We start from the raw sequence: 16,491 nt of genomic DNA on the forward strand, positions 1-16,491 counted from the left end.
AGTGAACATTGGGGTACATGTATCTTTTCAAATTAGAGTTTTCTCCAGATATATGCCCAGGAGTAGGATTGCTGGATCATATGGCAACTCAATTTTTAGTTTTTTAAGGACCCTCCATGCTATTTTCCATAGAGGCTGCACCAATTTACATTCTCACCAAGAGTGTAAGAGGATTCCCTCCACACCCTCTCCAGCATTGGTTATTTGTAGAATTTTAGATGATGGCTGTTCTGACCAGTGGGAGGTAATACTTCAACACAGCATTGACGTGCATTTCTCTAATAATTAGCAATGTTGAGCATCTTTTCATGTGCCTGCTGGCCCTCTGTATGCTAAATGGAACTCTTTCCAGCCAGATCCCAGAGTGCTTTAGGAATCTCACTGAGGCTTCATGTAGATGATGTGGGGTTGAAGCCCTTTTCCTGATCTAACAAGAATGATGAACTCAGGAGGTCGGGCGGGAGGTCAGAACTCACTGAGCACCATTGGTACCGTGACTTTGGGCTCCAAGTCTGAGATGAAGAGACGTGTAGCCAGGACATGGGCTGGAGGCGAGATTCTAGTGCCCGTGGGAGAACGTGACAGTCGTCATCTTCTGAACCGGCTTGAGCCCTGCACACAAGCAAGAATTCAATCGTGACCTCCTAGGAACCTTGACCTAAGAGTTTATTTTGCTTTCCTAGGGAAAGATTAGGAAACTTAAATCTGTTTACAGGTAACCATGAGTATCAGATTGCTCCGGGGTCCAAGGTTAGATATATTGGCAAATCCTATCCTAAGTCCTGACTCAGGGAAATCTACATTTAGAATTCAAGCAGATAAAATAGGACCCTGTGTTTCAAATCCTGATCCCTGGTTTAGGTTGCAATTACAAGCCTGCTTAAATTGCTCTTGCAGAGCCCTGTAAGTAGCTGTCCTTGTGGCTCCACATACTGACCCCTGCCTGGCCTCACTCCCCACAGGATGGGTCTGCTCCTCCCGCTGGTGCTCTACGCCCTGGTCGTGGGCTGCGGGGCTACATCTCCACCCCAGCCGCTGCCCCCTAGATCCTCGCTTCTCCTCTCCCATGCCTGCAACAGCTCTTATGTGCTGGATGTTGTGAACCTCGTCCTGCAGGAGATCAACAGGAACCAGAAGGACGGCTACGTGCTGAGCCCCAACCGAGTGAGCGATGTCCGCGAACACAGACAGGCAAGTGGCAGTCCCCTCCAGGGCAGGTGTTTGCACAAGCCAGGAAGGCCGCCCAGGGGACAGGAACCCAGAGACACATGTTGGCAGGTACCTTTCAAATCGGAAACCCTGCTGAGTACACACCAAGCTCCTCTGCTAGAGTGCTACATGTTCTTAATGTTAGGAACAAGTACTAATCTACTCTGAAACGTACTGTGTCCCACCGTTTCTATTTTCACAGAGTTCCCTGGTTGCCTAGTGGTTAAAGATCTGTCGCTGTCACTGCTGTGGCGCGGGTTCAATCCCTGGCCCAGGAACTTCTGCATGCAATAGGAACAACCAAAAAAAAAAAAAAAAAAGGAAGAAAGATAGAAATCTTCACAAACATTATAGCCTTTGTTTAGCTTTGCCATAAAGCAGCGATTTGAGGGGCCAGGCTTTAGGGGTTTCTGCTTCATGTAGGTTGTGCATTTTCTCCTCACCTTCCTACAGGGTGACCTGGGATCTCTGTTCTATCTCACGCTGGACGTGGTAGAGTCTAGCTGCCATGTGCTCAGTAAGATGTCATGGAAGGACTGTGGGCTGACGCCATTCCATGAATCGGTAAGTGTCCAGGTGCTTGAGCAGGAAAACTAGGTGACCTCTGTCTTCAGAATGAAGATTGTTCAGCATGTACCATCTTTAAATGTCCCACTTTATAATCTCTTGGGGCGGGTGCCTATGTAGTTATTCCAATTCTATAGACAAAATAGAGTTTCATCAGAGGGATTTCTGAGAGTCCAATTTCTGGTGTCTGGGTCATGAGAAATTTCCCCCAGATGCAAACCACTGCCTTTAGAGTGGATAAGCAATGAGGTCCTGCTGTATAGAACAGGGAACTGTATCTAATCACTTGCGATGGAACATGATGGAGGATAATGTGAAAAAAAGAATGTATATGTATGTGTATAATTGAGTCACATTGCTGTGCAGCAGAAATGGACAGAACATTGTAAATCAACTATAATAATTTTTTTAAAAAAAGAAAGAAAGAAATAAGAAAAGAAAGGAAAGTTGCCCCCAAGTTGTTTCCCACCTCTTGTAGGACCCTCCTATAGGCTCTGAGCCAATGTTAAGTTGCGGGAGAAAAAAAAGAAGACGTCTGAGGTGTAGCTCTCTGGATGTGTATCCAAGGAAAACTGTAGAAGCAGTGGAGGGGCAACTCTGAAATTTGTTTTATTTTGCTTTATTTTGTTTTAATTGACATTGATACAAGATTTGAGGCTGGAGAGAGGGAAAGCTATGGTATGAGAGCTCTTAGAGGTACCAAGGATGAAGGACTTTCTGGAATCACAGCACCTAAAATGAGTCAAAATTGATGACCAGAGAAGACGCTTGAAAAGAACACAGTTTTCATCTGGTTCTCAATTATCCTGAGATTATTTTTATTAATGGATATGAAACTTTGTGTATACAGGATTGTGGTATACGTGTTTAGAAATGAACTCTTTGACCAAGATATCTTTCTCTAATCACTTAACCAAATGTGTCAAACTCACCTACCTGGTTTTGAAAAGCAAATTGTCTATTTACCCTGGGAATTATGTTTAAGGAGACACTAACTGCTATAACATATACACTAAAAAGTGTATACTGATCGCAACATGATAGAAGTTGATTTTCCCATTTATGCAAAGTTCAAATAGAAAGTTGGAGTTCCTGTCATGGCTCAGCAGAAACAAATCTGATTAGCATCCATGAAGACAAAGGTTCAATCCCTGGGTTCGCTCAGTGGGTTAAGGCTCCGGCATTCCCATGAACTGTGGTGTAGGTCACAGGTGCAGCTCAGATCTGGCATTGCTGTGGCTGTGGATGTGGTGGGCAGCTGCAGCTCTGATTGGACCCCTAGCCTGGGAACCTCCGTATGCCAGGGGCGTGGCCCTAAAAATACCAGAAAAAAAATATAGAAACTCCTCATCAGTGAGGGGCTTTCCTCCACGAGTGATTTGTCAACCCAGGTTCCCTCCATGCTGTGGCCTTGGACTCTGCTGCCCTCAACTCATGGCTTCTGTGGTCACCATGCTCATCTACATCAACCTACAGAAAGGGAAAGAGCCTGGAGGACAGAGAGCACATGGGACAGCCTTATGGGCTAGGCTTAGAAGTGGTTACCCATCCGTTCTGCTCACCTCACTGTGGTTAGAACTCAGTTACACACAGTCCCATCTAAGTAGGAAAGAGGCGGGGAAGTAGTGTAGCTGCAGCCCAAGAGAAGGTTGAACTCTTTGATGATCAGCTGGCAGGTTTCCCCACCCTAAACCACCAAAATTGACCTTAAGTTTCTCATTACTTAAAAATGAAATATCCAATTTCATCTGGGGTATTTTTTAAAGCCATAATTCATTTTACCATGTCGTAAAATGTATTTGTTGATTCCAGGAATATGGTCAATGCAAAGCAATATTTTACATCAATAAGGCAAGAAGAATTCACTATTTACCTGCTTATAACTGTATTCTTCGCCCAGGTAAGAGATCACTCTGATTTTGTTCATTTTAATAATAAATGGAAAATGAGCATTTAAGTATACTATGCTATAGTATGTAGCATTTCTCCCATCCTTACTTGTTCATTCCAAAGCCAAGTTCTTCATATATCCAACCCTCACACTGCTTCTCTTCCCACAATTAATCTTCCTAAATAACCTGCAATAGTTCTATATTGTGTCCTATATCAAATCCTAAATTTTTAGTCTGTCATAAATGGCATCATCTCTCTGATGGTCTCCAGGCTTCCTTTCTAGGAATCTCTGCCCTATTTCCCTGACTACACCAATTTTGCATTCCATTCAACCAGATGGCTCACTTTTCTGAACACATGTTGTACTTTCCAATCTCTGCATCTTGTGTGTGCCTCTCCTTTGGCTGAGGATGCCCTCCCCTGATAAGCTCTGCCCTAGGAACTCATATCCATTCTTTACAGACCATTGCTATTGCTGCTTATTCCACCATGTTCTCTAGTCAAGAAAAAAATAAATAAATAAAACATTGTGCTTTCCTCTTCTACATTCTCATACAACTTTATCCTAACCACTCATAAAACACAGACAATGCCTTGATTTGGAGTCTTCTATCTTCTATTGTGTAGAACATTTTATTCCTTCTTCCTCTCTGCTACAACTCTCCCCTAATTCCTATCCAGTGGAAGGAGTCTAAATTTTCACTGAATAAATTAATAAATGTACATACATTCATACTGGGTCCATCTGTGAAAAGCAAGCATCCATGGCACTGGAAGAGAGGATATAGCTACTCATCAAACTATGATGTGCACGTGACTCTCCTGGTGGATCTTGTTCAAGGGAAAATTCTGATTCTATACGTCTGGGGCAGGGTCTGAGATTCTATACTGCCAACAAGCCCTAGCTAGGTGATAGCAATGCTGCTGGTTCCTTTGAGGGACTAGGCAACAGAGCTAAAGCTTCCTGGTTATGACGATGAAGCTCACCTCAAATAAATTAGAGGACAACAACTAATAACATACATCAGGTCTGAAATGAAAGTCATAGGTACCGGGGGTACGGAAGGTCAGGAAATGACATGTGGGGGTGGTGCTGGGAGTGATAAGCCATAGATATAACTCCCCAACTAAACACCCAAGTAAGCACACAGTTGATCAAAGATATGTGTTTACTTTGTCAATACAACTTTTAGACAAGCTTCCTAGCCTGACTTACACACTAGTTTTGTCACCCACCCCTTGCTCCTCCCAATCAGATATTCTAGCTATAACGTTAGTGTGTTTATTTTATCCAGTCATATAGTGATTTGACCAATTTTTATTTTCTGTCTTAGTTGCTTTTTCTAACCAAAGAGGGTGTACTTCCACCTCCCATATGTCATTCAGTCACTCGTTCATTCAGCAGGCATTTACTAAGCACTCACCATGCATTAGATGTTATGTTAGGTATTAGAGACTAAAAGGTAAGTAAAACATAAAAGTAATGAAATCCCAACTCAGTCTGCTTTATAGAGATTGTGATGGTGGAAGATACTGAGCTAACAGAATAAATGAGTTATACCAGTATAGCGTTCACCCTTGAACAACACAGTTTTGACCTATGAGGGTCCACACATACATAGATTTTTTTCATTAAATAATACTACAATACTACACTGTCAGAGGCTGGTTGAATCCACAGATGCAGAATGGTGGATACAGAGGGCTGAACATAAAGTTAAACTGCGATTTGGGGCTGTGTCGAGGGTCAGCACCCCTAACCCTCACATTGTTCAAGGATCAAATGTCGTATATTACGTATTTTTAACAAAATTTCTAGGGTAAAAAAAAAATTATGTAAGGTGAAAAAATATTGCTTCAAGTTTTTTTAATTATGAAAGTAATACATGCTCTTTGCAGAAAACGGTGCAGAACGCTCTTTCTTTCAAGATAATGCATCTACTTCATTCTTGCCACAAGTGAACATGATCGTTTTATTTTTCCTTTCAATCTCTGCCTCCATTGTGGTCATAGGATTTATAGGATTCCAAATCATTAAGGAGTTTTCTTTTTCAACTTGCTCTCTTTGGTATCAACAGTTTCTCCTGGACAGATTGTCACGCTATGCCCTGACTGCCCCACCCCGGTGAACATGTCAGATACCAAAGTCTTGGAAGCTGCCACCAAGTCTCTCGAAGAGTTCAATAAAAGGAGAACCTCAAAGAAGTATTCACTGGTCAAAGTTACCAGGGCTCTCTTTCAGGTGAGGCTGAAGCACCAGTTAGAGCAGCATGTCTCATAACTGCTGCCATGGCTATCAAGGCCCTCATTTCAATCAGAACCAAGAGCCTTTTCTTCATTCCCTACTTTGTTGCCCTGACGCACATTCAACCTTGTCTTTGTTTCTGAGTTTCATGGGTTACAGGAAACATCAGCTTATCTGTATTTGAATTATGTTCCTATCTAGCATATGGAGAAAAGTTAATCTAAAAACACACTTACATGAGGAAAAATAAACTCATCCAAGGGGAGGTTTTTAGAGTCCCTTTAAATCCCTAAGAAGGGAAGAAAGGTATGGCAATTATGTTTTCTGAATCACAAAGTCATGATACATGGTTTGATTATGGTAGGGATTACAGAGACAAGAGACCCCTGCTGACAGTGACCCTGGCAATGTACAGTTTCTTTAAATAGAATTCTGCCAAACTTGAGTCATTTCTCCACTTGGAAAGGTTTGATTTATGTTTTTCAACTCTTGTCTCATACCAGTGGGTGTTTGGCCCTGCCTACTTTGTGGAATATTTAATCAAAGAGTCACCGTGTACCAAATCTCAGGCTAGCAGCTGCGCACTCCAGCCCCCTAACCCTGAGGTGAGTATTCCTGAATGTCTTCAGAATTTAAGATGTGTGCGCACAGATCATCTATATGTATTTGTTGAGCATAAATGATACATGAGGTGTCGTAATGCCCGAGACACTTGTCTTCCTCTTAAGGAGAAACTATTTAGGGGTGATCTAGATGCAATAATATCTGATTGTAAGTACAGTTTTCATCAGCAATGTGATGCCTTTAAAATGATTTTACAGGAGGCTGTAAAATCTCCTCATTGGTTGGTGGTGGTCCTACTTTTAAATGATCAAATCCATTTGGATTTGGATACAGCATCGTATCCCATTCTTTGGACCACTTTCTCTTGAAGAAGAATGATGTCAAACAGACCTTCTTTGAAAGAATACAACCAAGATGGGGAGCGTGCCTTGAAACCATATGAAGCACACCTGGTAGGAATGTCAATTGGCACAATGTATCATTGCACAATTAGGCAAAAGCATCAGAAGCCTTTTCCCCCTTTATTCATTTATAATAACAACTTTATTAAGATATAAGACACATGCTATAAATTCACTCTTTTAAGGAGTGCAATTCAGTTTTTCAGTCATCCATAGAGGTGTGCCACCATCACCACTATCTAATTTTAGAATGTTTTCATCAGCCCCCAAAGAAACTCCATACCCATTAGCAGACATTCACCTTGCTTCCTTACCCACACTCTTGGAAACCACTAATCTGCTTATGTCTCTATGACTGCATTTTTTGGATCATTTTATATAATGGACTCATACTGTATGTAGCCTTTTGTGTCTGGCTTCTTTCACTTAGCAAAATGTTTTCAAGGGTTATCCATGTTTAGTATATATCAATGCTTCATTTCTTTCATGGTTCAATAATATTTCATTGCCTGGGTATATACCATATATTGTTTATCATCCTGTAGTTGACAGATGTTTGAATTGTTTCCTCATTTGAGTCATTATGAATAGTGCCGCCATGAACATTTGCGTAAAAGTTTTTATATATACAAATGTTTTCATTTCTTTGGGGTATATACCTTGGAGTGGGATTGCTGGGTCATAGGAGAACTCTATGTTTAACCTTTTAAATAATTGCACACTGTTTTCCAAAGGGACTGCACCAGTTTCACAATCCCATCAGCAATGTGTGAGGCTTTCGATTTCTCCACATTTTTGTCAATTCTTTTTTTTTTTTATTATAGATACCTTACTGAGTTTGAAATCATCTCTCATTTTGGTTGCATTTGAGTTTTCTTCATAGCTAATGATGTTGAGTATCTTTTAATGTGCTTTTTGGCCATTTGTATATATTCTTTGGAGAAATGTCTGTTCAAATCCTTGTCATTTAAAAATTGGATTATCTTTTATTGTTGAATTATAAGAATTCTTTACATATTCTGTATATAATTCCCTTATTAGATATTTGATTTTCAAATATTTTCTCCTATAAATCTTTGATTTATCTATTCATTTTCTTGATGTTGTTCTTTGAAAGACAAAACCTTTTTTTCTTTCTTTTTTCTTCTCTCTCTCTCTTTTTTTTTTTTTTTGGCTGTGCCTATGGCATTTAGAAGTTCCTAGGCCTGGGATTGAACCTGTGCCATAGCAGCAACCCAAGCCGCTGCAGTAACAGTGCTGAATACTTAACCCACTGTGCCACAAGGAACTCCCCAAAGTTTTCAATTTTGATGAAATCCTCTTTTTATAGTTTTCAATTTTGATGAAATCCTCTTTTTATAGTTTTCAATTTTGATGAAATCCTCTCTTTATAGTTTTCAATTTTGATGAAATCCTCTTTTTATAGTTTTCAATTTTGATGAAATCCTCTTTTTATAGTTTCAATTTTGATGAAATCCTCTTTTTATAGTATTTTATATTTTTGACCCAAAAATGTGCTTTTTGGGTCATAGATAAGAATCTGTTGCCTAAGTCAGGATCACTAAGATTTACTCTTGGGTATTCCTCTAAGAATTTTACAGTTTTAGCTTTAGGTCCCTGACCCATTTTTGAGTTAATTTTGTATATGGTGTGAGGTAGGAGGTTCAGTTTCATTCTTCTGCTGTGGATATCTAGTCGTCCCAGCACTATTTGTTCAAAGACTATTATTTCCCTCATTGCATTGTATTGACATACTTTTTGAAGATCAATTGGCTGTGAATGTAAGGGCTTATTTTTTACCACAAATTGTTTTCCATTGATTTGCGTATCTATCTTTATACCAGTACCGTACTATCTCAGTACATAGTTTTGTAGTGAATTCTGGATTGGAAATGCGAGTCCTCCTATTTTCTTCTTATTCAAGATTGTTTTGGGTGTTCCAGATCCCTTGCATTTTCACAATAAATCAGCTTGTCAGTTTCTATCTTTAAAAAGCAGGAAATTTGATAGGGATTGCACTGAATCTATAGACCAATGTGGTAAGTACTGTTCTCTTAAAAATATTAATTCTTCCAACCCATGAATATGGGATGTCCTTCCATTTGCTTAGGACTTATTTAATTTCTTTCAACAATATTTTGTAGTCTTCAGTGTACAAAACTTTGCGGGTTTTGTATAATTAAATATCTTATTCTTTTTGATGCTGATATAATGTATTTGTCTTCTTAATCTTATTTTTGGATTGTTCATTGCAGGTATATAGAAATACAATTGATTTTCGTATACTTACCTTGTATTCTGTAATCTTCCTGAACTCGTTTATTAGTTCTAGCAGTTTTCTAGTAGATTTTCTGTATACAAGATCATGTCTTCTACAAATATAGTTTTACTCCTCCTTTACAATCCAAATGACTTTTAATTCTCACCTAATGTCCCTGTCTAGAATGTCCAGTACAATGTTGAATAGAAATGCAGAGAGCAGACATCCTTATCTTATTCCTAATTTTAGGAGGAAAGCATTAAGTATTTCATCATTTAATATGATGATAACTGTAAGCTCTTTATAGTTGCTCTTTATCAAGTTGAGAAAGTTCCCTTCTATGCCTAGTTTGTTGAATGTTGGTTTTTTTTAATCGAAAAAGAGTGATGGAATTTGTCAAATACCTTTTCTATGTTAATGAGATAATCATGGGATTTTTTTTTTCTCCTTTAATCTGGTAGAAATGTATATAATAATGGTTATTGTATGTTAAAACATTCTTACACTTTGAGGATGAATCACAGTTGATCATGATGTATAATCTCTTTTATATGTTTCTAAATTCAGTTTGCCAGTGGGTTTTTTTTTCCAAAGATTTTTAATCTATATAAGAGATATTGGTCTATAGTGTTCCTGCATTGTCTCTGCCTTATTTTTACATGAATTTAATATTGGCTTCATAGAATGAATTGGGAAATTTTCACCCCCCCTTCTATTTTATTTTGGCAGAGTTTGTGAAGGATTGGTGTTAATTCTTTAAATATTTGGTAGAATTCACCAGTGAAACCATCTGGGCTTGGCTTTTCTTTGCTGGAAGTTTATTTGATTAGTGATTCCCTATTTAATTACAATTTTAGTAATTTGAGTCATTTCTTTCTTGGTCAGTCTGTCTAAAGCTTTGTAAATTTTATTTATTTATTTATTTATTTATTTATTTATTTATTTATTTATTTTTATTTCCCCACTGTAGAGCAAGGGGATCAAGTTATCCTTACATGTATACATTACAATGACATTTTTTTCCCCAGCCTTTCTTCTGTTGCAACATGAGTGTCTGGACATAGTTCTCAATGCTATTCAGCAGGATCTCCTTGTAAATCTATTCTAAGTTATGTCTGATAAGCCCAAGCTCCTGACCCCTCCTCCTCCCTCCCCCTCCCATCAGGCAGCCACAAGTCTTTTTTCCAAGTCTATGATTTTCTTTTCTGAGGAGATGTTCATTTGTGCTGGATATTAGATTCCAGCTATAAGTGATATCATATGGTCTTTGTCTTTGTCTTTCTGGCTCATTTCGCTCAGTATGAGATTCTCTAGTTCCATCCATGTTGCTGCAAATGGCATTATGTCGTTCTTTTTTATGGCTGAGTAGTATTCCATTGTGTATATATACCACTTCTTCTGAATCCAATCATCTGTTGATGGACATTTGGGTTGTTTCCACGTCCTGGCTATTGTGAATAGTGCTGCAATGAACATGCAGGTGCATGTGTCTCTTTTAAGTAGAGTTTTGTCTGGGTATATGCCCGAGTGGGATTGTGGGGTCATATGGAAGTTCTATGTGTAGATTTCTAAGGTATCTCCCAACTGTTCTCCATAGTGGCTGTACCAGTTTACATTCCCACCAGCAGTGCAGGAGGGTTCCCTTTTCTCCACACCCCCTCCAGCAGCTTTGTAAATTTTATTGATTTTTCTTCCAAAGAATCGACTTTCAGTTTTATTTACTTTCTCTGTTCTTTTTTATTGTCTAGTTAATTTATTTCTTCTTTACTCCTCATTATCATCTTCTTTCTGTTTGCTTTGGGCTTAGTTTACTCTTCTTTTTTCTAACTTTTTAAGGTAGAAATTTAGGTTATTGGTTTACAATCTTTATTCTTTTTTTTAGCATAAACGCTTACATCTACAAATTTCCCTCTACGCAGTGATTGAGCTGCATCTCACAAGTTATACATGTCATTTTTGTTTCCATTCATCTCAAAATATTTTCTAATTTTCCTTGTGATTTCTTCTTTGGCCAATTGGTTATTTAGGAGTATTATTTAATTTCCATGTATTTGTGAAAATTTCAATTTCCTTCTGTTATTCATTTCTAAATTCATCCAATGCGATTGGAGAATATACTCTGTGTGATCTCAATTATTTTAAATTTTTTTGAAGCCTGTTTTATGGTTTCACATAAGACATATCCTAGAGAAAGTGCCATGTACACCTGAGAAAAGGTATATCCTGCTATTGCTGGGTAAAGCATTCTGTAATTGTTAAGTTTAGTTGGTTTAAAGTGTTTTTCAATATTTCTCTTTCCTTGTTGATGTTCTGCATATTTTTTTATACATTATTGTGAGTGAAGTTTCCAACTATTATTGTTGAATTATATATGTCTTCCTTGAATTCTGTCAGGTTTTGCTTATGCAGTTTGGGGCTCTGTTGTTAGGGGCATGTATGTTTATAGTTGCTATGTGTTTCTGGCACATTGAATCTTATCATTTATCGCTGGTAACAATTTTTGTCTTAAAGTCATTTTTGTCTGATATTTATGTAGCCATTTGATTACTATTTGGTTACTATTTGCATTGCAAAATTTTTTCATCTTTTAACTTTCAAACTATGTGTGTCTTTGAATCTGAACTGTGTCTCTCAAAAGCCTTTTATAACCAATCAATTGAATACTCTCAAATTCTCAGTTTCCTCAACTGAGAATAATTGGGAAAACATCATCTTCTTCTGTGGACTCTCCCTTTCTCAGTGCCATCGTGTGCTGATCACCACAGATGGGCAAATGGGCAAATGACCATTACTTTCTGGTCAATTTCCATAATAAGAACAATTTCACTTAAGTAATTAAAATTCATTTTCAGGGATTAAAATTTCTTTTTAGTCAATTCTGAATCAGAACTTCTATCTCATATCCATTTCAAAGCTTTTTCCTCTCTGTAGCTCAAGCCTGACCTAGAGCTTAGGACTTACTGTGGGGAAAGACTCAAAGTTTGTTCTTTCACTCTTTCTCCTACAATCTTTTATTTAATTGTGGTCTCTCAAAGTCCCAAGAAGAAAGAGAGAGGGTTAGAGAAAAGAGTTTAAAGTCTTTTTACACAACTAGACCTTCAGTTGTAGTTTTCTCTTGGTCTACACTGGCCCTTTATTTACCCTTGAAAAAGTATACTCTGTGACTCTAAAATTTCTCTTCTAGGAATTTACCCTAAGGAAGCAACTAGGGATATACGAAAAGATAAGCTTCAATGTTTAAACGCAACAAATTAGGTTCAAGTCAGTGTCTAACAAAAGAGAACATATTAAATAATACAGAGGAATATTAGGTAGCCATTATAAAGAAAATCATAGAAAACTATTCAATGTCACAAAAAGATCTTTACATGTTGTTAATGACCAAAGAGAGTTACAAAATATTATGGATAGTATAATCCTATTTTTCCATGAAAAAAAAAAGTGAATATGAAGAAAGATCAGAAGAAAAGAAATCAAATTGTTGTAGGAAATGTGTGCCTTTCATGCAATTATAGGTTTTTAAAATTTCGTTTCTCCATATTCTAAACAACTATTTATTACGTTTGTAATATGAAAACAAACTTTTTTTTTTGGTTTGTTTTTGCTTTTTAGGGCTGCACCCGTGCCATATGGAGGTTCCCAGGTTGGGGGTCAAATTGGAGCTATAGCTGCAGGCCTATGCCACAGCCACAGCATCATCAGACTGGAGCTGCATCTGTGACCTACACCACAGCTCACAGCAACATCGGATCGTTAACCCACTGAGTGAGGCCAGGGATGGAACCCGCACCATCATGGTTCCTAGTCAAATTTGTTTCTGCTGTGCCATGACGGAAACTCCCAAACTTATTTTTCACCCTTTTTTTTTAGGGCTGCACCCTGAGGCACAGGAGGGTCCCAGGCTAGGGGTGGACCTGGAGCTGCAGCTGCAGCTGCAGCTGCCAGCCTATGCCACAGCCACAGCCACACCAGATCTGAGCCACATCTGTGACCTACACCACAGCTCATGGCAACACCAGATCCTTAAGCCACTGAGTGAGGCCAGGGATCGAACTGCAACCTCCTGGTTCCTAGTCAGATTCATTTCTGCTGCACCACAATGAGAACTCCCCCAAACTTATTTTTAAGAAAAGTTGAAGGATCTGAGTGTGGTCTTGTCTGAGCAGCAAAAACTCAGGTGGAACATATATAAAGGGCTACTATATGAGAGATGAAAACAGGTTTTCTAATTGACCCAAAGGTAGAAGTATGGCCAAGAATTAGACCCATATTTCTGTATCTGTTCTATAGGCAGTTTTCTGCTCAATAAAAAGAATTTTCTAATTGAGTTTGGTCCTCAGGAAATCCTGAGTTTCTCTCATTGGAGACAGATTAGCCTAGTTTGAGTAATTACTTGGTAGGAATGATCTAAAGAATTAGTTCAGAGTCTACCTGTTACCCGGTAAGAGCATAAAGGTGTTGATTGGCTGTTTGTCTCTGTGAGCAGAAAGCAAGTTGATTTCCATTTATGATAATTGATAATTGTAATACACAAATGACATTGTGTTTTCTTTTTCTTTAGCCTGTTGGTATTTGCAGTGGTTCTCGGAGTGAAAGAGGCCCTGAAAAGTTTGTCTCCGTGAGGTGTAGCTTCTTTAAATCACAGGTATTTTTCAATCTAATTGTTTTTCTTTCTGTGAATAAAAGAAGAGAAGATTATCTATCTTTTAGTTGCCTCAACCCTCTCCTTTTATTTTCCTAAAGTCCATGATCACCATTTTATTCAAGCTGTCAAAAAGCCACATCCAGAGGGTAGCTGATCAAAGACCTGTAACCCTTTCTTTTAGAAACAACACGGTCCCCGCAGAACAAGTAAGACTCTTTAGTTTGAATGGCTCAGGCTTCTGAAACATTACATTCTGTGTCCCAAAGGCCCTTACCCTGAACCATAAATAGAAATTGTTTCCATGGAAGTACTGAGTCCTTTTCCAGAAATATTTCTTGAGCACATACTGCGAGGCATCCTGGCAGAGGTGAGAGGGTGGTTGAGTTCCAGTCCTGCTCTGCCACCTACAAGGTGTGTAAACATGGACAAGGTGTTACCTCTCTGAGTCCTGGTTGCCTCATTTATAGAATGGGGTTGTAACACTTGCCACCTTCAGAGAGACAGGTGAGAGGATCTGGTTGAAGGGCATTGCACCAGGTCTGGCACAGAATAAACAAATGAGGCTTCTGCCATCTCTAGAAGTGGGGAGATAGCTCACTCAGGACTTTGAACAAGCCATCTAATTCTCTGGATCATTGTTCAGCCCTGAAATTTGTGATGATTACAGGCTCTTATCTGTTTTGCTTTTTAACCCTTTAATCAGGCCCATCCCTCTAGCTGGTCTCCCTTTGAAAATTCCATCAAAAAGGCACAAAACAGCCTAACCTAGTCATAGGCATGGCAGGGATTTTCTTGGAGGATGTTCCCTTATTTGAAAACATTCTTATTTCAGGCTCCCACCCCTGGAGGTGCATACTCTACTGCTAGCCGAGGTGACCCCACCAAGGTGGAAGAGCCCCAGCAGGAAAGCACAGCCTCTGCCAAGCCTGTGCCAAACGGATCTGTCCAGCACCTTCCCGGATTGGGTGATAAGCCTAAAGGTTCCCCGGAAACAGGCCCTGAGGAGGCCTTCCCTGTACGGGTGGATCTAACTTCGAATCCTCAAGGAGAACCGCTGGATGTCTCCTTCCTCTTCCCAGAGCCTGTGGAGAAGGACCTGGTTGTTCTGCCTTTCCCCTCAAAAGAATGGCGCTCTGCTGAATGCCCAGGACCAGCTCGGGTTTCCAACCCTCTTGTTCTCCCGCCATGAAAATGAAGTAGGGGATTCCTGGGAACACAGGGCCCTGCAGAAGATGAGGGGTGGTGGAGAAGAGGGATGGAGAGTTCAAACAGAGAGAGGGCTAATAAAGTGCATCTTTTTGACTCTTCCTCTTCTCATGTTGCCTGAAGTGGAAATAATACTAAACTGCTCACTCATACACTGGGCTGTATTCCTCCTAAGCCATCCCAAGGTCTCATGCCGTGGATAGACCCCTCTCAGATCTTTCACCTCTCTCTTTATAATGACTTCTTCCTCTTAGCTAAGTGTCTCCGATGTAGGGCCTTACTTCGCAATGTCTTCATCCTTCTGATGATGACCTAAAACAAATAGACTGAAGAGATTCCTCCAGCAAAGACGGGTTTATGGGGTCAGCAGAGGATTGTCATTCGGGATCTGCAACCATGTCAAGCCACGTGCAAGTCCCCAAACAGCAAAGGAAGGAGAAGGCCTTTATAGAGAGGAAAAAGAAGTTGGGAAGGCCATGCTGGACAAAGAGTCCATGGCTTTTCATTGGCTAAGTCCTTGCCAGGAAAGAAAAGTCTCTCTTCTGCCTATTGGGCTGTGCTATTGTCACAGCTCCCACTTCTGGTCTCCCAAGTCTGTTTAATTGTGGTTTCTGTTTATTAATTTTTTACCTTTCTCCCCTTTTGATCAAGATCTTTCTCTGAAAGCATCACTGACCAAGAGTCAGGTTTTCCAGTTTCAGTAGCTTTTTGTCACTCAGTGTCAAAAGGACCTTTACTGGTTTAGTATCTCAAATTGAAGGGAAAAGTACAAAAGAGTGGAAACTTAGGAAGGTCACGTTTAAGTGACAAGAAGGAGTAGGAGGGAAAACTTCAGGCCCTTTTTATCTAAGGTCCACATTTTATTAAGACCATAGACATTGGTGATCATCTGAAGAGTTACATCATCAAAATTTTGGCAACAATCTTCAAGCAGCCCTGGTATGGATATCTTGAGAGAGCTGTCTCATCAGATGTCATCTGCCTCAATTCTAGGAAATCTTTACTTTCAGGTCACCAGCAGATGGGCAGGTATGTCATGTTATTCAAAAAGTCTATTCCTTGGAGTTTAGTGGCACAAGATTTGGATTAGCAGCAACTGATAGGCATTTTTCCATGAGGTTGAAGAGAGCTCTCCTGGAGGTGCCTTTTCCAATAGACAAGATCTCTGGGTTGCAAGGTATGATACTTAAGGTCTTTGTCTCCTGAGGGTATACTGTGAAAGGATTGTTTTACCAACACATGGTTGTTTTTAATGGAAGCAATTAGGCCTTTGCAATATTGGAGTATCTCTTTTATCAGGTGTGGGTGAAAAGAAGCAGTGCACTGGGTGTCCTATGACTGTCTCAAGGGGCCAGAGTTTGAGTTCTGAAATGGGCAGATCTGAGATTTAGAGGGACCGACAACAATGCTTTTGGTCAAGGAGTTTGGAGGACCTCTACAAATATTTCCAACTAAGCCTTAATATGTTGTCAAACCAGAGGCTTGAGGAGGGTGAGCTCAA

At 39.5% G+C, this 16,491-nt stretch overlaps 1 protein-coding gene across 1 annotated transcript; it reads left to right on the top strand.

Annotated features, from left to right (window-relative positions):
• The first annotated feature begins 870 nt into the window (after window positions 1-870).
• FETUB (fetuin B) lies at window positions 871-15,091 on the top strand. Its single transcript, XM_047755412.1, has 7 exons — window positions 871-1,199; window positions 1,668-1,773; window positions 3,589-3,676; window positions 5,748-5,911; window positions 6,418-6,519; window positions 13,701-13,784; window positions 14,617-15,091. The coding sequence occupies exons 1-7, from the start codon at window positions 964-966 to the stop codon at window positions 14,971-14,973; spliced, it is 1,137 nt and encodes a 378-aa protein (XP_047611368.1). The 5' UTR covers window positions 871-963; the 3' UTR covers window positions 14,974-15,091.
• The last annotated feature ends 1,400 nt before the right edge of the window (window positions 15,092-16,491 follow it).

This window comes from Phacochoerus africanus, chromosome 1 (genome assembly GCF_016906955.1).
Source record: "Phacochoerus africanus isolate WHEZ1 chromosome 1, ROS_Pafr_v1, whole genome shotgun sequence".
In the NCBI taxonomy this organism is placed as follows: Eukaryota; Metazoa; Chordata; class Mammalia; order Artiodactyla; family Suidae; genus Phacochoerus; species Phacochoerus africanus.